Here is a 25,001-nt window from a genome sequence, read left to right on the forward strand (position 1 = left end):
CCCTAGTGGGACTAAAGAAAAGTGTGGAAAAAAAAAAAGTTGTAAAACAAAGTTTCAAGTAATAAAATAAAACACAATCGCCCTTTTTCCCTTATCAAGTCCTTTATTATTGAAAAAAAACTAAATAAACCATACATATTTGGTATCGCCACATCTGTAAAAGCCTGAACTATAAAAATATTATGTTGATTATTCCACAAGGTAAACGGCGTAAGAAAAAAACAATGCCAGAATTTATGGTTTTTGTCACTTTGCTCTACAAAAATTGGAATAAAAAGTGATGAAAAAGTCACATGTATCCAAAAATGGTACCTACAAACAAGCAAAAAACACCCCTCATACAGCTCCATCGACAAAAATTGTTAAAATTTATGGTTCTCACAACATGGCGACAGAAAAAAAGACATTATTTTTCCAAAAGTAATTTTATTGTGCAAAAAGTTGCAAAATGTGCTATAAATTTGGTATCGCCGGAATCGTACTGACCTGCAGAATAAAGATAACATGTAGTTTATAAAGCATGGTGAACGCTGTATAAAAGAAACCCTAGAAAACTAAGCCAGAATTGCTACTTTTTGGTCACCTTGCCTCCCAAAAAATAGGATAAAAAGTGATCAAAAAGTCGCTTGTACCCCAAAATGGTACTAATAATAACTACAGCTCGACACGGAAAAAAAAACAGCCCTCATGCCACTAAGGCCCCGTGCACACAACCGTAAAAACTCCCGTAATTACGGGTCCATAGACTTCTATTGGCCATGGGTACCTCCCTGTATGCTTACGGGAAGGTGCCCGTGCCATTGAAAAAGATAGAACATGTCTTATTTCAGGCCGTAATTATGGCACGGGCAGCCCATAGAAGTCTATGGGGCTCCCGTAATTACGGGTGACTACGTGTGTGCACCCGTAATTACGGGAGCGTTGCTAGGCGACCTCAGTAAATAGTCACTGTCCAGGGTGCTGAAAGAGTTAAACGATCGGCAGTAACTGTTTCAGCACCCTGGACAGTGGCTACCGATCAGAATATAGATAAAGCTGTAAAAAAAAAAAAAAAAAAAAAAGACGTTCATACTTACCCAGAACTTCCCTGCTTCTTCCTCCAGTCCGGCCTCCTGGGATGACGTTACAGCCCATGTGACCGCTGCAGCCAATCACAGGTCAATCACAGGCTGCAGCGGTCACATGGACTGCCGCGTCATCCAGGGAGGTCGGACTGGATGTGAAGAGAGGGACGCGTCAACAAGACAACGGCCGGGTAAGTATGAATTTCTTTTACTTTTATTACGGAAAGGGCTGTCCCTTCTCTCTATCCTGCACTGATAGAGAGAAGGGCTGCCGATTAGTGCCGTGCAATTTTGCAGCCAAAAACGTGCCCGTAAATACAGGTGGAATAGGGATGACACCGGACCCGTATTTACGGGCACGGGTCCGTAAATACTGGTGCAATACGGGTTGAATACGTGTGACCAAGGACCCGTATTTACGCCAGTATTTACGGGTGGATAAATATATGGTCGTGTGCATGAGGCCTAAGTCTATGAAAAAACAAAATTAGTTAAGTCTCCAATAAGTCAGGAAATAAAAAAATATGCAGTTGAGCAGGCCCAAGAGGAACACTTCTGTTTCAAGGGGCGATTTATCAAGGCCCTAAAATTAGGGAACCAGGAAGGGGAGGACTCAAACATATGTGCTGGAAGCGAGGGTGCTCGTATTATACCAGAACAACACTTCCTAGAAAAATTCCACAAACTGCAAAGGTGCGGGTGTGGACCAAAAGGGGGATAAGTAAGGACATTAAATCAGTGCGACTCTGGTCTGTGCAGAAAGGTTTGCTTCACAGTGTAACAAATATCTATGGATTATTTTATTGTTTTTTTTTGTACCCTATTATTACCACCTGACTATGCCCCTGATTTACTCCGCCCAGATTACATGTACCCCCACATTATAAAATGAAATACCAGTAAAACGCCAAACAAAACTACTACCAAGCAAAATCCACGCTCCAAAAGCCAAATGGCGCTCCCTCCCTCCTGAGCCCTACAAGAAGCCCCAAACAGCTGTTTACTTCCACATATATGGCATCGCCATACCCGGGAGAACCATTTTAACAATTTTTGGGGTGTGTGTCTCCAGTAGGACAAACTGGGCACGACATATTTGCCACTGAAATATCTAGGGAAAAATTTTAATATTTACTTTGCACCATCCACACCGCAATCATTTATGGAAAAGACCTGTGGGGTGAAAATGCTAACTACACCTCTTAATAAATGCCTTGAGGAGTGTAGTTTCTAAAATGGGGTCACTTTTGAGGAGTTTTTTATTATTTCACATCAGAGCCTCTGCAATTGTGAACCAATACTTTGTAAATCGCCAAATTAGGCCTCAACTTCGCATGATAGTCTTTCACTTCTGAGCCTGGTCGAATGTCAAGGCAAAAGATTAGGGCCACATGTAGGGTGATTCTAAAACCGGGAAACACAGCATAATAATTAGACAGCTGTCTTGTTATGGTGGCACAAGCTGGGCATTATCTATGGAAAAAATCCCATTTTCACTCTGCAACATCGAGTGAACACTAATTTCTGTGAAACACCTGCGGGGTTAACATGCTCACTCCACCCCTAGGTGAATACCTTGAGGGGTGTAGTTTCCAAAATGGGGTCACTTTTGGGGGATTTCCACTGTTTTGGTTTTGCAAATGCGACATAGATCCCAGAAACCAATCCAGCAAAATCTGCACTCCAAAAGCCAAATGGCGCTCCTTCCCTTCTGAGCCCTACCGTGTGCCCAAACAGCTGTTTATGACCACAAACGGGGTATTGTCGTACTCAGGAGAAATTGCTTTACAAATATTGGGGTGCTTTTTTATTTCTTTATTTGTTGAGAAAATTTTCAGCTAAAGCTACGTCTTATTGAAGAAAAAGGATTGTTTTTATTTTCACTGCCCAATTCTAATAAAATTAATGAAACACCTGTGGGGGTCAAAATGCTCACTACACCCCTAGATGTATTCTTCAAGGGGTGTAGTTTTGTGAATAGAATCACTTTTGGGTAGTTTCCACTGTACTGATACCTTAGGGTCTTTGCAAATGCGACATGGTGTCAAGAAACCAATCCAGAAAATCTGTGCTCCAAAAGCCAAATGGCGCTCCTTCTCTTATAAAACCCGCCATGTGCCCAAACAGTAGTTTATGACCACATATGGGGTATTTCCGTACTCCAGAGAAGTTGCTTTACAAATTAAGTTTTTGTTTTTTTCCTTTATTTGTTGAGAAAATGAAAAATTTTGAGCTAAAGCTAGATCTTACTGAAGAAAAAGGATTGTTTTTATTTTCACTGCCCAATTCTAATAAAATCTATGAAACACCTGTGGGGTCAAAACGTTCACTACACCCCTAGATTAATTGGCCAAATGGCGCTCTTTCCCTTCAAAGCCCGGCTGCGTTTCCAAACAGCCGTTTATGACCACATGTGGGGTATTGTTTTACTCGAAAGAAGTTGCTTTACAAATATTGGATTCAAAATGCTCACTATACCCCTAGATAATTTCCTTGAGGGGTGTTGTTTCCCAAATGGGGTCACTTTTGGGGGATTTCCACCTTTTTGGCACCACAAGACTTCTTCAAACCTGACATGGGGCCTAAAATATATTCTAATAAAAAGGAGGTCCAAAATCCACTAGGTGCTCCTTTGCTTCTGAGGCCTGTGTTTCAGTTCATAAGCACACTAGGGCCACATGTTGGATATTTCCTAAAACTGCAGAACCTGGGCAATAAATATTGAATTGCGTTTCTCTGATAATACTTTCTGTGTTACAAAAAAATTGATTCAAAATTAATTTCTGAAAAAAAATAATTAAATTTGTAAACTTCACCTCCACTATGCTTTAATTCGGGTGAAACGTCTAAAGGGTTAAGAAACTTTCTAAATGCAGTATTGAATACTTTGAGAGGTGAAGTTTTTAAAATGGGTTGACTTATTGGGAGTTTTTAATATATAAGGCCCTCAAATCCACTTCACAACTGAACTGGCTCCTGTAAAAATAGCCTTTTGAAATTTTCTTGAAAATGTTGAGAAATTGCTGCTAAAGTTCTAAGCCTTGTAACGTCCTAGAAAAACAAAACGTTGTGCACCGGATCCGTCGTTTTGCCGGAAGCAAATGCGTAGTCGACTACGCTAACGCTTCCAGCAAAACGACGGATCCGGTGCACAACAGAGACAAACGGAAACCATGGGCACCGAAATCAATGGTGATGGAAATGGAAACCCCTGGTTTATGTCTGTTCAGGGTCCCGTTCTGACGGAAAGCTCTGACGGAACGTTAGAACGGGACCCCAACGTAGATGTGAACAGAGCCTAAGGTAGACATTATGGGGGATGTTAATTAGCAACAATTTTGTGTGGTATAACTGTGTGTCTTACAAGCAGATACATTTAATTTTAGAAAAATGCACATTTTTGCAATGTTTTGCTAAATTTTGGTGGTTTTCACAATTAAATATTGAATATATCAACCAAATTTTGCGAGTAACATAAAGCCCAATGTGTCACAAGAAAACACTCTCAGAATCACTTGGCTAGGTAAAAGCATTCCGAAGTTATTACCACATAAAAGGAAACTGAAAAATGAGGCTCGTCATGAAGGTCAAAAGTGGCCAAAGCGGGAAGGGGTTAATGATCACTTTAAATGATGCGTTTACTTTATTGCGCAGGTTGTTATAATTATAGGGATAACAAATAAATATTTTTTTGGCTCTTGTAATAAAAAAAAAAAAAAAAGAGAAATTAATCAAAATAAGCAGATACAGTAATATAGATAAAGCAAGTCCTGTAATTTAAGAGCTGCTGGAAGCTGGAACTGCATGCCACTCAGAGTATTCCACTGGACTACAACTGTAGCTTGATATTGAAATTGGAAAGTCGCACTACAAAATTTCTTCCTATTGTCCCAGTATATATTAAAAAAAATATTTTGATTTTCTGTTTGGTAAGTAGGCAAAAAAAACCAAAAAAACAAAAGACAAACTTACATTTTGATTGTCCTGAACTGGTGAAATTTCTACATTCAAAGTATGCTGTGAGCCTGAAAATAATAAAAATTTGTTATTTCAGAATTTTTATCAAATAGAAAAAAGCTCATACATTTGATGTACCCCACAAACCACAGTAATATTGTATTTTTCGGTAACTAAAGCGAGTGTACGGGCGGAAGTCACTTTGCATATGATGCCATAAAAAAAGTCACACTCAGAGCAAACTGCAATTAGAAAAATATGACACTCAGCTTAAGTGTATTATAACTTCAGTGGTTGGTAGAGAGCCAGACCACTCTCAGTCTGCCCAAATCAAATACTGTAAGTGCTTCTATGGATTTACATTTTAGATAAAGTTTCTGTTCCCTATACTACTAATAAAGTGATAAACTTGTGGCGTCTAGTGTCGTAAAGGCTATGAAAACCTTAGATTTTATCGGTTTTAGGTTAGATTGTGAGTCAGACTCACACAGGAGCTGCGGTCAGCCGAGGCTGTGAGTCCAGCTCACTGTACAGCTTCTATGTATAGTGGATACATACAGTAGAAGCTGCAGCACTAAAACAAAATAAAAACTATATTACAAAAATGTTTAGAATGCCAAAACACATAAAAGGTTTTCACAGCCATTACGGCCCCTTACACTGTACGACTATCCAAATCACCACAATCGGTGATTTGAAAAGCTTTTGCCAAGGATCTGATGGTCACTTCCATTCACTGGACAAGGATCGTCATTATTGTCTATTGACGTCTCTCCTGGGAGCCATTTTCTAGGCAGCAATGCATAAATTGATATGAGTGGCATCTACATTAACCGATTGTGCGTCTGATAACAATCATGTTTATGGCAGTATTATTTATTATAAAGATCCTTCAAATTACACGGGCCGAATATACATATATATATATATATATATATATATATATATATACATACACATACATACGATCATTCGGAGACAAGTGAATAGTAGCCACCATTAAATGTCCTGTGTATACGGGCTTTTAGACAGTCTGATGTATACCAGATATTTTTATAAGATGCATCGTAGAAAGGGCATTATGAAAATGTCTCTGCTTACCCCCAAGCTCAGAATACATTTGAGATAAGGCAATCTTCTCTTGCGATGACAAAGTCGGCAGAATCTCTTCAAGCTGTCATTATAAGAAGAAACATATTTTAATTTCTCCTGGTGACCTAATGCAATTTTCCTATGTTCCTGGATCATTTGGCAAGGGCGGCATGTAATGTTTGTTGTAGCCAAGAGAATTTCAATCAGCCTTGAGTAGCCATTTAGGCCAGGAATCATTAAAGGGATGATAGCACAGATAGCACACTGACCCATTCATTTCTTTTGGCCCCATGCACACTATTGTGTTTTTAATGGATCCGTGTGGGGGCCATGGGCAGGGCCACCATCAGTGCAGTACTACTGGTACTGCCATCAGGGGCCCGGCCACAATGATGTAAAAAAGGGGCCCGCCCGCTTCTCAGCTACTTTACTAATTTTAATGAGAACCCCAGCGAATGTTACTTGGAGAAAGGCACGGACACTGCAATGTAATGGAGCCTGTTCCTTACTCTGAAGTAACTAACGCTGGGGCTCTGAGAGGATTTACAGAAGGGGAAGATGCTGCATGTAAACAGAAGCTCCGTGTGGAGAGAGATGCCACCAAGACACGTCCTTCTCTACACAGCCGACTGGACCCTGCAGGCTAGTGAGTGATTCCGCTCTCTCCATCCTGCTTCCCATTCCTCCTGACCCCACTAAGTATAGTATGTTAAACAAAAATAAAAAATTGTTTCCCAAGCAGTTTTTGCCGCGATTTTTGTAATCATGGCAAAACGAAGTGATTTGTGCAGCGATTACGAAAATTGAATAAAAAAGGGTACAAAACATGATAAAACAGTGCTGTTCAGCTATAGTCGAAGTGCGGTAAAATCCTGTTTTTGCTGCAATTTTGCAAAAAATGGGATTTGACCTCACTGCGTAAATAGACTAATGCCTTATTCCGCCAGCCATGCTCGGTCCACTGTATATGGACCGTGTATCGGCTGTATTTCCCGGACCGACCACGGTTCAGGGAGCCGGGCTCCTAGCAACATACTTATTTATGACGCTAGGAGTCCCTGTCTCAACGAGGGAATACTGTCCCATACTGTAATTATGTTTTCAGTACGGGACCGGGGACAGTATTCCCGTGGAGAGACAGGGACAACTAGCGTCATAGATAACTATGTTGCTAGGAGCCGGCTCCCTGAACTGTGGTCGGTCTGAGAAATACAGCCGACATACGGTAGGTATATCACAGACCGAATACGGACGTCTGAATAAGGCTACTTCAGAAGTGGCGGATTTGTCTCCTATTTCTGGTGCAGATTGCGCACTGAAAACGACGAACGTATGTGAAATCGGCCATTAATATTTTGCACCCGTGTGGGACCCGTTTTCACGGATCCCTCATAGACTTGAGTCTATTGAGGGATCTTTAAAAACTAACATAAATAGGATATGTCCTATTTTTTTAGGGCCCTTGACACGGTCTGTTAAAACAAAGGCCGTGTGAATAGCCCCATAGAAATACATGCAACCATGTGACGGCCGTTAAAAGAACGGCCGTCAAATGGACATTTAACACGTTAGTCTGAATAAGCCCTAACTCATGTGAATGGCGTTTTCAAAAATCCCATGCACATGCAGCACAAAACAATCTGCATGGAATTTAGGACGTGGTGGGGATTTTTAAATTAGCATCATGCCTATTATGTTGCAGAATTGGAATGTATTTTACCCTTTACACTGCAAAGGGTTAATTTGCTGCAAATCCCTAGCAAACTCTGTAAGACTACATGCACACGTTGAAAATCTGCATCAAAACCGCAGGCAAATGCAGGTAAAATTCGCACCTGAGGGCTTGTCCACACAGAAAGGAATTGCTGCAGAAAATTTGTGCCACAATTCCGTTGAAAGTAGCAGATTTTTGGCTGCGGAAAAAATGCACCATTTCCTGCGGATTTCACTGCAGAAAATGGTGCGTATTTTGCTGCATTTTTCTCCATGTTGGGCGATAGTGACATCTCCTCTGAAAAGCGCAGCAATTCAGTCCACTTTCTGCAGCAGGAATTGACATGCTGTGGAACTAAATATACGCACCGCAGGTGAATTTCTGGTAGGAATTTTTACGCAGCGTGGATGAGATTTGTTAAATCTCATCCACTATGCTGCTACTGTATTCTGCTGCATTTTTTCCGTCCACAATTCCGGACGGAAAAAACACAGCAATTCCGAAACGTGTGGACAAGCCCTAACAGTGCATTCTTCGGTGTGGTTTTTACATTTTGATGTGGAAATACAGTAGGTCTGCTGCAGATTTTTTTTTTATTGATTTTTTTTTTTTAAATACGCGCTGTAGGTCAATTTACATGCAGAAAAAATCTGCGACGTGTAGATGAGATTTCTTGGGAACTCATTTACTTTGCTGATACTGTATTACAATGCGAATTTGCCGCATGAAAATACATGTGGCAAATCCATACGCATCGTGTGCATTTGGCCTAGCAGAGTTTTTTTTTTAAACTCACCCTAAGGCCCCATTTACACGTGTTGGATTTGATACAGATTTCGATGACAATCTGCATCCCATTCATATGAGGTTTCCGCAACCCTGTTCACATGGTACGAAAAATTTTCCACATGTATTTTTGTCCGCACCATGAAAAGAAATCCAGCACAGCAATAAGTAGCATGCTACCACAGATAATCAGATTAATTCCCAATATCCACAGTTTTAAACGTGCCCTGAAAACACATCTTTTTAGACATTCCCTAATCTGACTCCTTCTCTTGGCCCCATTAGTCATCAGAATAAGATTCCCTCACACTCCTTCTCTTCATGTCCGTCATACACGGATACTGGCTGGTGACCGGCTCATGCAGCTTTATGTGTACCACCCCAGGTGTATAAAAAATGGCTGGACCATTGTACAGAACAAACACTGTTACACTTTGTGTCTCCCTTATTTCCTCATAGATTGTAAGCTCTTGCGAGCAGGGTCCTCAATCCTCCTGTCTGAATTGTAAATTAACTTTGTCACTACGTAATGTCTGATATTGTCTGTACATGTTCCCTCTAAATTGTAAAGTGCTGCGTAATATGTTGGCGCTATATAAATAAAGATTATTATTAATTATTACTTATTTTGCACGGGAATAACAAAGGTGTGACTAATTCTTGTGCGGATCTGCTACACACTTGTGGCAAATCTGCGGCAGAAATCCAAGGGTAAGCCTCTGATTTTTGCTGCGTAAAAACACATTGGACTTTAATGTAAGAAAGTTAGTGCTCCTTATATCCTCGCAAGTGCTTCCCCCTCTCTTAAAGCCCCCTTCATATCATGTTATTGCCCTACGTTTATCGTAGAGAAAATCTCTATAAACAATGTAAACAAAAATTCATAGGGCTTCATTGTGTCCTTTTAGCCGACGTCGAGCTGGTATACATCGGTACACCTTTTTTTTGAAGGATGCAATAGCGTAGTAAACTTTGCTATTCCATCCTGAGAGATCCCACAAAAAAAACGTATACCGCTCCTGACATTACTATAAGGATAGTGATGTAACGAGCTTCCCAAACAGGGCATCACAAGTGCTCTGCCCGTGGACTTTGTCCCCGGGACAGCTCCTGACATCACGGTCTGTTAAAGGGCTGGTGTTGTAGCGGGGTTCACCTGCTCGTGTCCCCCACTATTACTACCTCCTTTATAATCAGGGTCACTAGGGTTATGCCTAGTTCCCCTACCTTTCCTTTATACTAACATCACTCTAATTGCTTTTGCTGCTACTTAAGGGAATAAGACCGTACAGTAAATAAAGATAATATTTATTACCAACAACAATCACTTACATATAAAATACACCAAACACAGTAACTGATCACAGTATAGTATCAGTATACCCCATTACATATAACAAGTTAATATATACTGAGTATAATCACACTATAAGTAGTACAGTACAAACACAGTATCACAATCCAACTTTATACCACCACCCACTTATCTAAACATACATATGAATACAGTTACAATACATGCTCACTATTTCTATCCCACTCCCTCCTAATATAACTGTCCCTGTGCACTAAGGGTTAATCAGGTAAAAGGGTTAACGTGTACCAGGGGATATGCAGGTAAGCAAGGGTTGACTCAGGGCAGCAAGGGTTACAGCAAGGGTTACTCAGGGACAGCAAGGGTTACTCAGGGACAGCAAGGGTTACTCAGGAACAGCAAGGGTTACTGCAAGGGTTACTCAGGGACTGCAAGGGTTACTCAGGGACAGCAAGGGTTACTCAGGGACAGCAAGGGTTACTCAGGGACAGCAAGGGTCACTCAGGGACAGCAAGGGTTACTCAGGGCTTTGGGGGTGGGGTGGCAAGACGGAAACCTTTTCTAACTAGGAAAAACATCCAAGCTCGGCTGTTTTGTAAAACCTACATCAAGTCTGCCAAAAGCATGTGGGAAAACGTGTTATGGTCTGAAGAGACCAAGTTTTAACATTTTGGCCATAATTCCAAAAGGTATGTTTGGCGCAAAGCCAACACTGCACATCACCAAAAAAACACCATACCAACAGTGAAGCATGGTGGAGGCAGCATTATGGTTTGGGGGAGGTTTTTCTGCAGCTGGAATGGGGCATTAGTCAAGGTGGAGGGAATTATGAACAGTTCCAAATATCAGTCAATATTAGCACAAAACCTGCAGGCCTCTGCTAAAAAGCTGAAGATGACGAGGAATTTCGCCTTTCAGCACGACAACGACCCAAAGCATACCTCCAAATCAACAAAAGAATGGCTTCACCAGAAGATCAAAGTTTTGGAATGGCCCAGCCAAAGCCCAGACCTGAATCCCATTGAAAATCTGTGGGGTGACCTGAAGAGGGCTGTACACAGGAGATGCCCTCGCAGTCTGACAGATTTGGAGCGCTTCTGCAAGGAAGAGTGGGCAGCAATTGCCAAGTTTAGATGTGCCATGACTTCTACCCAAAAAGACTGAATGCTGTCATAAAGTCAAAGGGTAATTCAAGAAAATATTAGTTTAAGGGTGTGCATATTTATGCAACCACATTATTTATGTTCATTTTTCCACCCTATAGCAGTCCAAAATCATAAACCTGATAAATCAATGTTTTTGGTAGAAGTGATATTTCTAAATAGAAAATAGTTTACTTGTAAGTGTAGTAGGGAAAACCCAGAGCCAACAATTAGGACATGCATGCGGCTCATTCTGGGGTATTGAACCATTAATTAAGAGCGGCTTGTTCAAAATAATAGCAGTGAAGGGTTAAATTGGTGAAGTCATTCATTCTGTGGAACAGGTGTCAATTGTGGCCCTTATTTAAGGTAGGAGGGTGGCAAATGTTGCACATGTTGGTTATAGTGCGTTTCCTTCTGAAATACTGGGGAAAAAGGGTCGTTCCAGACATTGTTCTGATGAAAAACGTACTTTGATTAAAAAGTTGATGGGAGAGGGAAAAACATATAGAGAAGTGTAGCAAATGATAGGCTGCTCAGCTAAAATGATCTCCAATGCCTTGAAGTGGCAACCAAAACCTGAAAAACGCAGAAGGAAGCGGGGAACTATTGTTCGAATGGATCGAAGAATAGCCAAAATGGCAAAGGCTCAGCCAATGATCACCGTCAGAAAGATCAAAGAAGTTCTGAAGTTACCAGTAAGTACTGCTACAATCAGAAGTCCATTATCGCATACAAGGGATCAGTTTGAATATATCAAAATACTTTAGGAGATCATGTTGCCCTATGCCGAAGAAGAAATGCTGTTGAAATGGGTGTTTCAACATGACAATGACCAAAAACACATTAGTAAGCAAACAACATCTTGGTTACAGACAATCAAGATTGAGGTATTGGAGTGGCCAGCCCAATCCCCTGACCTCAATCCCATAGAGAACGTGTGGGGTGAAATAAAAATACAGAAGAACTGTGGACTGTCGTCCAATTGTACTGGACTGGAATACCTGCTCAGAGGTGCCAGAAGATGGTCGATTCCATGCAACACAGATGTCAGGAAGTTCTCAGAAACAATGGTTATGCCACTAAATATTAGTTCAGTAAAGTGATATATGAAAAAAAAATTCAGTTTATACATTACATTTTTAAGTTTTCAAAGAAAAGTGCTGGCACTGCTATTTTTTTTAACAGCCTAATATTCCTTTTTCTTTACTTAAAAGGATTAACACAAACTGGATACATTTTGTTATTTTTATTTGGAATTGAATGTGTAGTATTTCCAGTGCATTTGCATTTAGGCAAATAAAGCTCAAAATCGACATCAACATCTTTTATTTGCTTTTTTTAAACTCACTGCTATTTTTCTTTTTTTTGAACACTACTGTATGTGTGTGTCATTATGGGTGTGTATACACTACTAGTCAAAGGTTTTAGAAAACCTCAATTTTTTCAGTTATTTTTTACATTAACACAGTTCTAGTACATCAAATAACGTGAAATGGTTCATAGGTTCAAAAGTAAGTTAAAAAGAATAAAAATAACATTAATTTTTAACCACAAACGCAACAATAGTCTGAATGTCTGAAATTAACCAAAGGGCTTTTTTCAGGGAAGACATCAAGGACAGCTGCTCTGCAGCACAGAGAGCAATTTATGGTTTGAAATTTGATGCAAACTATTCCTAGTCTCAACTTTTGGAGATTACTTTCAAACCCTCTGTTCATACACTGGTTCTATAGAATCAGACTGCATTACAACACCAGTAGGGCAGGATTTGGACAGTTTTGCTCTTCAGGACAGAGAATATGGATATCATAATAGCAATAAAAAGGCAATGAACAAAAGAAGACAGACAATTATAACCCTGAGGCTACATTCAGACGAGCATGTCTGATTTGCGCGCGTAAAAAACAGTGTTTTTTTTCTATGTTTCAAATCAGTGTGCTTTGCGTGTGGCATGCATTTTTAACGTCTGTGCTAGCACTTTTTTTTTTTAAATTCTCCATTTCTATGTAATTGATGAGTGAAGCACGTACAGCACATGGATGTGCGTCCGTGTGCTGTCCGTTATTTTTACGCACCCATACACTCCAATGAGCGACTAGGTGCATGAAAAATGCACCAATATAGGAAATGCAGCGAGTTTCACGCAACAGACACTCGATGTGTGAAAACTCACACATGTCTGAATGGCCCCTTTGAAATCAATGAGTCCGTGTGCAGGGAGTTATTTCAACGCACAGCACACAGATGAGAAACACGCTCATCTGAATGAGCTCTTAGAGGTGTAGGCCTGTCCTACAGCGAAATTGCCAAGAAAGCAAAAGGTGGCAGCGAGTTCCCTATAACGTCAAAAGGCACTTGGAAACTGGTGGAAACTCTGACAGGAAGAGGTCCGGCAGACCAAAGACCACTACAATAACAGATGAGAAGTAGTTATTGAGAGTCAACAGTTTGCGTGATCGGCGCCTCACAGCACAAAATCTTTAAGCCCAGCTTAATGCAGCAAGAAATAAACAAGTTTCCATTTCAACTATGATGAGAAGACTGCTATCTGGAGATTTTACAGGTCGAGTATCAGTAAGAAAGCCATTGCTAAGTTTGGGGGAGAAAAAAGACCTGCCTGGGCCAAGCAGCACCGCCAGTAGAATACTGAAGAGTGGAAGGTCTTATGGACTGGTGAATCAAAATTTGTCATCTTTAGTACATCACGCAGGGTTTTTGTACGTTGTCTAGTAGGTGAACGGATGCTTCCTCAGTGTGTGACACCAACTGTCAAAAATGGAGGCGGAAGGGTGATGGTCTGGGGCTCTTTTGCTGGACTAGAGTTGGCAACTTACACAGGGTTACTGGCACACTAGATAAAAAGGGCTACCGCAACTTTTTGATTTGCCATGCAATACCCTCTGGTGTACGTCTACTTGGTCAGGGGTTCATATTACAGCAAGACATTGATCCAAAACAGACTTCTAGGTTATGTCACAATTACCGAAGAAGCCAGTAGGCTTCAAAGAATGGAATGGCCTGCACAGTCTCCAGACTTAAACACCATTGAGCTTGTTTGAGATGAACTGGGCAGAAGGATGAAAGCAAAGCAACCTACAAGTGCAGCACATTTGTGGGGAACAATGTTGGGAAGAAATTTCTGAACAAAATCTGAATGCAATTTTAGAAATAATTCCTTGATTGTGTAAAGCTGTTGTATCGGCTAGAGGTGGCTACTTTTAAGAGTCAAAAATCTAGATTTAATTTGTTGAAACAAACTTAATTCATTATTTTTATCCATTTTAACTTGTTTAGATCTTCTATGCTTTAATTTCAAAGTACCTTTAAACTGTGTAAATATCAATAAAAACGGGAAAAATTGAGGTGTTCTAAAACTTTTGACTGGTAGTGTACATCTTTATTTAGGTGTATGTGTCTGTATACATATGTATGTATTTAGGTGCATGTGTGTGTATGTATTTGGATGCTTGCATGTTTTCACATCTGGATATGCCTCATAAATATCGGAGTTAGGGCTTATTTTCAAATTGCAGTTTTGTCTAGTTTCTTTTGGCACGTTTTTGTTTTTTTTCAAAACTGCTGCAAAATACGTGACAAAACTGCATTGTGTGAATAAGCCTAACACCGATTTTTATAACACATTAAAGGGGTATTTTCGCTAAAGACAATTTTGGCATATCCATTGATTCTGACTGAGATCAGGGACCATTTACGCCTGTCACTAGTTTTAAACTGGCAGAGAGGAGACGTAGAGCCCATCAGTTTTGTCAAATGTATTAATTTGGAGTGATAGAAACAGCTGAGTGACAGTGTTTCCATTACTTCTCATTGACTACAATGAGAATAGCCATGCACATGCATGGCAAAAATGTCAATGGACCCCCAATCATGGGGTCCCAGTAGTCAGACCCTCACCCCTTAATCACGCAGCCTAGTTTGGGCCTTAAGGCTCAGAGCCCATTTTTCAAGTCAGACGTGTGTCACTTTATGTGGTAATACCTCTTTAATGCTTATACCTATCTAAGCGATTCTGAGATCTGTTTTCTTATGACACATTGGACTTTATGTTAGTGGTAAATTTAGTAGATATATTCAGTGCTTATTTGTGAAATAGCAAAATGTATATAAAATTTGGAAAAATTAGCATTTTTCTGACAGATCGTAATACCACACAAAATAGTTACTAGTTCACATTTCTCATGACAACTACAGTGAAGGAAATAAGTATTTGATCCCTTGCTGATTTTGTAAGTTTGCCCACTGTCAAAGACATGAACAGTCTAGAATTTTTAGGCTAGGTTAATTTTACCAGTGAGAGATAGATTATATAAAAAAAAAAAAAAAAAAAAAATCACATTGTCAAAATTATATATATTTATTTGCATTGTGTACAGAGAAATAAGTATTTGATCCCTTTGGCAAACAAGACTTAATAATTGGTGGCAAAACCCTTGTTGGCAAGCTCAGCGGTCAGACGTTTTTTGTAGTTGATGATGAGGTTTGCACACATGTTAGATGGAATTTTGGCAGAATATGCACAAAGATAAGAAAATTTCGTTCCGTTAATGATTCAAATTTACTGCCTGTAGAAGAACGATTAAAATATGTTTAATTGATAATAGTTAAAAGTGGGCTAATCTAGCCCTAGTTTCAATAGAACAGGCTCAGTTAAAGTGGTCAGTAATGAAGAGAGGAAAACTCGTGTGCTGACGATATTCCAAACACCGAGCCAAACCTCTCCACTTATAGTATACTACACTGACACACCTCACTGACATAGGAGACAGTCCAACGCGTTTCCGTGCCACTAATACATGTGACACATCATCAGGGACTCTCAATTCGGTTTATTAAATTGTATTTTCTATTACTGCCGTTCAGCACAGTTGTGTGCCAAATTTGAACCTCACGGCGCGTGTCCGGCTCTAATACATTGGCCGCTAAGACCCAGCCACGAGCCATTTTTAATGTCCTGGTGGAGGGAAGGAGGTTGTCACTCAGGATTTGACGGTACATGGCTCCATGGCTCCATCCATTCTCCCATTGATGTGGTGAAGTAGTCCTGTGCCCTTAGCAGAGAAACACCCCCAAAACATAATGTTTCCACCTTCATGCTTGACAGTGGGGACAGTGTTCTTTGGGACATAGGCAGCATCTCTCTCCCTCCAAAAACGGCGAGTTGAGTTAATGCCAAAGAGCTCAATTTTAGTCTCATCTGACCACAGCACCTTCTCCCAATCACTCTCAGAATCATCCAGATGTTCATTTGCAAACTTCAGACGGGCCTGTACATGTGCCTTCTTGAGCAGGGGGACCTTGCGGGCACTGCAGGATTTTAATCCATTAAGGCGTAATGTGTTACCAATGGTTTTCTTGGTGACTGTGGTCCCAGCTGCCTTGAGATCATTAACAAGTTCCCCCCGTGTAGTTTTCGGCTGAGCTCTCACCTTCCTCAGGATCAAGGATACCCCACGAGGTGAGATTTTGCATGGAGCCCCAGATCGATGTCGATTGACAGTCATTTTGTATGTCTTCCATTTTCTTACTATTGCACCAACAGTAGTCTCCTTCTCACCCAGCGTCTTACTTATGGTTTTGTAGCCCATTCCAGCCTTGTGCAGGTCTATGATCTTGTCCCTGACATCCTTAGAAAGCTCTTTGGTCTTGCCCATGTTATAGAGGTTAGAGTCAGACTGATTAATTGAGTCTGTGGACAGGAGTCTTTTATACAGGTGACCATGTAAGACAGCTGTCTTTAATGCAGGCACCAAGATGATTTGGAGCGTGTAACTGGTCTGGAGGAGGCTGAACTCTTAATGGTTGGTAGGGGATCAAATACTTATTTCTCTGTGCACAATGCAAATAAATATATAAAATTTTGACTATGTGATTTTCTTCTTTTTTTTTTTATATATAATCTATCTCTCACTGGTAAAATTAACCTAGCCTAAAAATTCTAGACTGTTCATGACTTTGACAGTGGGCAAACTTACAAAATCAGCAAGGGATCAAATACTTATTTCCTCCACTGTATATGTTGGCATCATTTATTAAACATTATTTTATTTTTCTAGGACGTTACAAAGTAATATTGCAATAAAGCTATTTTGAAGAAAATGTCCAAAGTTTTTTTTTTTAGAGCTACTAGTTCAGTTCTGAAGTGCGTTAAGGGGCCTATATATTAGAAACCCCTATAAAACATCCCATTTTAAAAACTAGACCCCTCAAAGTGTTCAAAACAACATTTAGAAAGTTTATTAACCCTTTAGGTGTTTCACAGGAATTTAAAGCAAAGTAGAGGTGAAATTTACAAATTTCATTTTTTATGCAGAAAGTCCTTTTATATTCAATTTTTTTCTGTAAAACATAAGGTTTTACCAGAGAAAAGCAACTCCATATTTATTGACTAGATTCTGAAGTTATTAGAAATATCCCACATGTGGCCCTAGCCTTCTAATGGACTGAAGCACAGACCTCAGAAGCAAAGGAGCACCTAGAGGATTTTGGAGCCTCCTTTTTATTAGATTATATTTTAGGCACCATGTCGGGTTTGAACAGGTCTGGTGGTGCCTAAACAGTAGAAACTCCCCAAAAGTGACCCCATTCAGCAAAATACACCCCTCAATGAATTTATTGAGGGGTATAGTGAGCATTTAGACCCCCCAGTTTTTTTGCTGCATTTTTTGGAATTAGGCTGTGAAATCGAAACTCACATATTTTTCTGATAAAACGTGCACATTTTTAGGGCTGTTTTTTGCGGGACAAGCTATAGTTATTATCGGTACCATTTTGGGGTACATGCGACTTTTTGATCGCTTTTTATCCTATTTTATGGGAGGCCAGGTAACCAAAAAAACGCAATTCTGCCATAGTTTGTTTAGTTTTTTTTGATACAGCGTTTACCATGCTTTATAAACTACATGTTACTTTATTCTGCGGGTCAGTCCGATTCCGGCGATATCTAATTTATGGCACTTTATTTTATGTTTTTGTAAAGGATCTGCCAGGCACTACTTCTGTGGATACTCCCTCAAGTTACCTGACCGGTTCTCAGGGGACCGTAAGACCTTTCTCTCCTTTCGGGAGAGTTGCAGACTTTACTTCCGTCTAAAACCTCACTCCTCAGGTTCCGAGAACCAGCGGGTGGGAATCATTATATCCCGACTCCAGGAAGGGCCCCAAGAGTGGGCCTTCTCCTTGGCTCCTGACGCCCCTGAACTTTCCTCCGTTGATCGTTTTTTCTCTGCCCTCGGACTTATTTACGACGAGACTGACAGGACTGCCTTGGCCGAGAGTCAGCTGGTGACCTTACGTCAGGGTAGGAGACCTGTTGAGGAATACTGTTCTGACTTTAGAAAGTGGTGCGTAGCTTCTCGGTGGAATGACCCTGCCCTAAGGTGCCAGTTTAGGTTAGGCTTATCTAACGCCCTGAAGGATCTGCTTGTTAGCTACCCCTCTTCTGACTCCCTAGACCAGGTTATGGCCTTAGCAGTACGACTTGACCGACGTCTCAGGGAACGACAGCTTGAACGTTTCAGTGTTTTCCCCTCTGACTTCCCTGCGATTCCCCCCGAGGTCCCGTCTCCTCGCTCTTCCACGGAAGACTCGGAGGTACCTATGCAACTCGGGGCCTCCGTGTCCCCCCGACAACGTAGAGAGTTCCGCAGGAAGAATGGTCTCTGCTTCTATTGTGGGGATGACAAGCATCAACTGAACACCTGTCTCAGGCGCAAGAATAAGCAGCCGGAAAACTTCCGCGCCTAAGTGATCATCGGGGAGGTCACTTGGGCGCACAGGTATTTCCCGTTAATATAAAACGCAATAAAATTTTGCTTCCCTTTCAGGTCTCGTTTGGTGGTCGGTCTGCCACCGGCAGTGCCTTCGTGGATTCAGGGTCATCTGCTAATATCATGTCTGTGGAATTTGCTATGTCTCTAACAATGCCTTTTATTGATTTGCCTAATCCTGTCCCGGTAGTGGGTATCGACTCCACTCCTCTTGCTAATGGTTATTTTACTCAGCATACTCCTGTTTTTGAACTCCGTGTTGGCTCCATGCATTTGGAGCAGTGCTCTGTACTGTTGATGCAGGGATTATCGTCCGATCTGGTATTAGGTCTTCCCTGGTTGCAGTTGCATAATCCCACGTTTGATTGGAATACTGGGGATCTCACCAAATGGGGTAGTGAATGCCTGACGTCATGTCTTTCGGTTAACTCTATTTCTCCCCGTGAGCAGGTAAACAAGCTACCTGAGTTTGTTCAGGACTTCGCTGATGTTTTCTCTAAGGAGGCCTCCGAGGTGATGCCCCCTCATAGAGATTACGATTGCGCTATCGATTTGGTACCAGGTGCTAAACTGCCTAAGGGTAGGATATTTAATCTTTCATGTCCTGAACGTGAAGCCATGAGGGAATATATCCAAGAATGCCTGGCCAAGGGTTACATTCGCCCCTCTACTTCTCTTGTAGGTGCTGGCTTCTTCTCCGTGGGGAAGAAGGATGGTGGTCTTAGGCCGTGCATTGACTATCGTAACCTGAATAAGGTCACTGTAAGGAACCAGTATCCCCTTCCTTTGATTCCGGATCTTTTTAATCAGGTTCAGGGGGCCCAATGGTTCTCTAAGTTTGATCTACGGGGGGCGTATAACCTTATCCGCATCAAAGAGGGGGATGAGTGGAAGACTGCGTTCAACACGCCCGAAGGTCATTTCGAATACCTGGTCATACCCATTGGGTTGTGTAATGCCCCTGCTGTCTTCCAGAATTTTATTAATGAAATTCTGAGAGATTACCTGGGAATTTTTCTTGTAGTGTACCTTGATGACATACTGGTGTTTTCCAAGGACTGTTCCTCCCACGTGGAGCATGTCAGGAAGGTGCTCCAGGTCCTCCGGGAAAATAATCTGTTTGCGAAAACCGAAAAATGTGTGTTTGGGGTACAGGAGATATCATTTTTGGGTCAAATCCTCACACCTCATGAATTCCGCATGGACCCTGCCAAGGTTCAGGCTGTGGCGGAATGGGTCCAACCTGCCTCCCTGAAGGCGCTACAGTGTTTTTTGGGGTTGGCTAACTATTACAGGAGATTTATTGCCAACTTCTCGGTCGTCGCTAAGCCTCTTACGGACCTTACTCGCAAGGGTGCTGATGTCCTCCACTGGCCTCCTGAGGCCGTCCAGGCTTTTGAGACCCTCAAGAAGTGCTTTATCTCGGCCCCGGTGCTGGTTCAGCCCAACCAAAGGGAGCCATTTATCGTGGAGGTTGACGCGTCAGAGGTGGGAGTGGGGGCTGTCTTGTCCCAGGGTACCAGGTCCCTCACCCATCTCCGCCCCTGTGCTTACTTCTCCAGGAAGTTTTCGCCCACGGAGAGTAACTATGATATTGGCAACCGCGAACTTTTAGCCATTAAATGGGCTTTTGAAGAGTGGCGTCACTTCCTGGAATGGGCCAGACACCAGGTAACGGTCCTTACTGACCACAATAATCTGGTTTTCCTAGAATCTGCCCGGAGGCTTAATCCGAGACAAGCTCGATGGGCGCTATTTTTTACCAGATTTAACTTTTTGGTTACCTATAGGGCTGGGTCCAAAAATATTAAGGCTGATGCACTGTCGCGTAGTTTCATGGCCAATCCCCCTTCGGAGAAGGATCCTGCTTGTATTTTACCCCCTGGTATAATCGTTTCTGCCACTGATTCTGATTTAGTCTCTGATATTGCGGCTGATCAAGGTTCAGCTCCCGGGAACCTCCCTGGGGACAAGCTGTTTGTCCCCCTGCAATACCGGCTAAGGGTACTTAGGGAAAACCATGACTCCGCACTATCTGGTCATCCTGGCATCCTGGGTACCAAACACCTCATTACCAGAAACTATTGGTGGCCTGGGTTGCCTAAAGACGTTAGGGCCTACATCGCCGCTTGTGAGGTTTGTGCTAGGTCCAAGACCCCCAGGTCCCGACCTGCGGGCTTACTACGTTCTTTGCCCATTCCCCAGAGACCTTGGACCCATATCTCCATGGATTTTATCACCGATTTGCCTCCATCTCAAGGCAAGTCGGTGGTGTGGGTGGTAGTAGACCGCTTCAGCAAGATGTGCCACTTTGTGCCCCTTAAGAAACTACCTAACGCCAAGACGTTAGCTTCTTTGTTTGTTACACACATTCTGCGTCTCCATGGGGTCCCAGTCAATATAGTTTCTGACAGAGGGATAGTGCAATGTATTAGATCTGTCAGTTATTCACTCACAGCAAGCTCCGGTTCCTGCCATTACAAGTGGATGTACATACAGCTGACATCCACCGCTGATGACGCTGGCTCAGCTCCTGAGCCGACGCCATCTTGCCGGCGGCTACGGAAGCCGTTCAGGCTCCGCCGCCGGGTGGGTCCTGAGCGGCTTCCGTGCTAGGCAGACTGGGAGGCCAGTATTATTCCTCCGGTTGCCATTGCAGCCACCGGAACCCTGGCAATTTCATTGCTGGGGTTCCGATGAGCTGCAAACACCTTAAATGCAGCGATCGCGTTTGAGCGCTGCATTTAAGGGGTTAATGGCGGCGATCTAAGTTAATTTTGGTCCCCGCCATTACAGCCGGATGTCAGCTGTAAGATACCGCTAACATCCAGCTATCATGGCACCGGCTCAGCTTCTGAGCCAGTGCCAAGCATTTGGCGTATGGATACGGCAAAATGCGGGAAGCACTAGCTTTCCATGGCCTACTCATACGTCAAATGTCGGGAAGGGGTTAAAGTAAAACAAATCCCATTTCTTATCTAAAGTAATGTAAAAAATAAACAAAATTGGTATCGCTGCATCCGTGAAAGTCCGTACTATTACAATATACCATTATTTAACCCGCGCGGTAATCGCCGTAAAAAATAAAGACTTTAAAACGCCAAAATCGTTGTTTTTTGGTCGCATTGTCTTTTAAAAAATGTTTTTTATAAAAAGTGATCAAAAAGTTGTATGTACCATAAAATGCTACCAATAAAAACTACAGCTCGTCCTGCAAAAAATAAAGCCCTCACACCGCTCAATCGACCAAAAAATAAAAACAGTTATGGCTCTTGGAATATGGTGAAACAAAACGTTTTGTTTTTTAACCCCTTAATGACCGCCGATTAGCCTTTTCACGGCGGTCATTAATGGGCTTTATTCTACAGCGCCGCTATTCCACAGCGCTGCATTAGAATAAAGTAAACAGAGCAGGGAGCCGTGACATCTCCCTGCTCTCAGCTGCCAGAGGCAGCTGAGGGCTGGGGGCGTCCCTGCTCTGCCGGGTGAGATCGATATTCGTATCGATCTCACCCGTTTAACCCCTCAGATGCGGTGCACAATAGCGTGCACCGCATCTGAGTGGTTTTGGAGAGAGGGAGGGAGCTCCCTCTCTCTCCCACCGATACGATCGCCGAGTGTCTGCGATGGCAGCCGGGGGCCTAATAAGGGCCCCCAGGTCTGCCTGTAATGAATGCCTGCTAGGTCATGCCGGAGGCATGACCTAGCAGATGCATGTCCGTTTTAAACGGACAGGCAGTAATACACTGCAATACAAAAGTATTGCAGTGTATTATAAATGTGATCGGATGATCGCATATGAAAGACCCCTAGTAGGACAATTAAAAAAAAAAAGTTGAATAAAGTTAATAAAAAAAATGTGAAAAAAAAAAATGAAAAACCCACTTTTTCCCCTTACAAACTGCTTTATTATTAAAAAAACATAATAAAGCAAAAAGGTTACACATATTTGGTATCGCCGCGTCCGTAACGACCCCGACTATAAAGATGTTACATTATTTAACTCGCACGGTGAACGCTGTAAAAAATAAAATAAAAAACAATGGAAAAATTGCTGTTTTCTGTTAATCCTGATTTTAAAAAAAATTTGATAAAAAGTGATCAAAAAGTCGCATCTACTCTCAAATGGTACCAATAAAAACTACAAGTGTATCGGTGGAACAATAAAATAGTTATAGCTCTTCGAATGTGACGATGGAAAAAACTTAAAAAATGGCTTGGTCATTAGGGCCCAGAATGCAAGCGGGGGTTAATCTAATAGATTTTACTTTGTAAAAGTAGTAAAATAAATAAATTTAACAAAAAAAAAAATATAAATTTGGTATCCCCTTAATCGTATTAAGTCTCAGAAAAAATGTAAGTTGTCGTTTTTACTGCACGGTGAAAGCCGTAAAAACTGAACCCAAACAACAATGGAGGAATCACAGCTTTTTCCAATTTCAATCTGAAAAGAATTTTCCGTTTCCCAGTACATTAAATGGTACTTTAAATGATGTCACTAGAAACTACAATTTCTCCCACAAAAAATAAGCCCTCACACCACTCTATTGACAGAAAAAGAAAAAGCGTTATGGCTCTTGGAAAGTGGGGAGGGAAAAACTAAAATGGAAAAGCAAAAAAATGGTTCAGTCCTGAAAGGGTTAATTAATTTCTAATGAAAAAAACATTTATGACCACGTGGGGTATTGCTGTACTTGGGAGAAATTGCTTTACAAACGTTTGGGTGCTTTTCCTTTTTTATCCTTTGTGAAAATGAAAAAATGCAACATTTTAGTGGAAAAAATTTTGATATTCATTTTCACGGCCTAATTCTAATAAATTCTGCAAAAGACCTGTGAATTCTTTTTTTTTTTTAAATCCGCCAATCTAGCTCTGTAATAAGCCTCGCAAGTGCTGCTGTCCCTTCCCTTATACTTCCATCCCCTTTGAAATTTATCTGCATTATTATTATTAATCACTGCGTTAAAATCTCCCATCATAATCAGTGGCACCTCCGGGAATTTAGACAGTTCTTCCACAACCTTTTTTTATACACAAAACTAGAAAAGGGAGGGGGGATATAGAGCACCAACAGTACGCATTCCCAATGATATAAGGAACATTGTACTCCCACATACCCTCCCTCTCCATCTATAAAGGAAGAATTACGTATAAATGGTACCGCCATATGTATTAGAAGACTCACCCCCCCCCCCCCCCGGAGTAAGTGGTGTGATGAGAATGAAAACTGTGGCCTATCCACATAATCTACATATCTACATAATCTGATTGGCGCTGTAATGTAGATAACAGCAGTGGTTTTTATTTTGAAAAACTATCATTTTTGAGCAAGTTATGAGCTACTTTAGATTTATGCTAATGAGTTTCTCAATGGACAACTGGGCGTGTTTTTACTTTTTACCAACTGGGTGTTGTACAGAGGAATGTATGAGGCTGACCAATCAGTGACCAATCAGTGTCCTACACTTCTCATTGTTCCAGCCCAGCACAGTGCGATTGTGCAGTGAAAGAAGTAAACACGCCCAGTTGCTAAAAACACAATACACGCCCAGTTGGAAATAAGAGAAAACACGCCCAGTTGTCCATTAGAAAGGCTCAATATAAAATTGCTCATAACTTAGCCAAAAATGACCGTTTTAAAAAAACAAAAACGGTACTGTTATCTACATTGCAGCGCCGATCACATGCAATAGGAGATAGGGATTTGATAATCTGGTGACAGAGTCTCTTTAAGTGATCCAATCAAACATCAACGTAAACCAAGACATCCTACTGAGCATCTCAAGTCGTGTAGATCTGACAGGCTGAATCGAATTCCATCCCTCCCTCCCCCTCCCAATCCCCTGTGGTAAACCCAATAAACCTACCCCACTAAACGGGTCAGGGAAACAGACATTGTCTTCCTGAGCCAATGTCGGTGAATATCGGCAGGCAATCACCTCATACCTTGCATACATTGTTAAAGAGACTCTGTCACCACATTATAAGTGGCCTATCTCCTACATAAGTTGATCGGCGCTATAATGTAGGTTACAGCAGTGCTTTTTATTTAGAAAAACGATCTATTTTTACAACGATAGGAGTGATTTTAGCTTTTATGCTAATTAGTTTCTTAATACCCAAGTGGGCGTGTTTTACTTT

At 41.5% G+C, this 25,001-nt stretch overlaps 1 protein-coding gene across 1 annotated transcript in view; it reads right to left on the reverse strand.

Moving 5' to 3' along the window:
* PHF11 (PHD finger protein 11) overlaps positions 1 to 25,001 on the reverse strand; it is a 196,737-nt gene that overhangs the window by 73,003 nt on the left and 98,733 nt on the right. Inside the window, exons 9-10 of the mRNA XM_075851785.1 lie at positions 6,123 to 6,195; positions 5,037 to 5,089 (exon numbers count right to left, since the gene is read on the reverse strand). Coding sequence (XP_075707900.1) covers positions 5,037 to 5,089; positions 6,123 to 6,195 — 126 coding nt within the window. The remainder of the gene's footprint in view (positions 1 to 5,036; positions 5,090 to 6,122; positions 6,196 to 25,001) is intronic.

The sequence above is a fragment of the Rhinoderma darwinii genome, chromosome 2, assembly GCF_050947455.1.
Source record: "Rhinoderma darwinii isolate aRhiDar2 chromosome 2, aRhiDar2.hap1, whole genome shotgun sequence".
Lineage (NCBI taxonomy): Eukaryota > Metazoa > Chordata > Amphibia > Anura > Rhinodermatidae > Rhinoderma > Rhinoderma darwinii.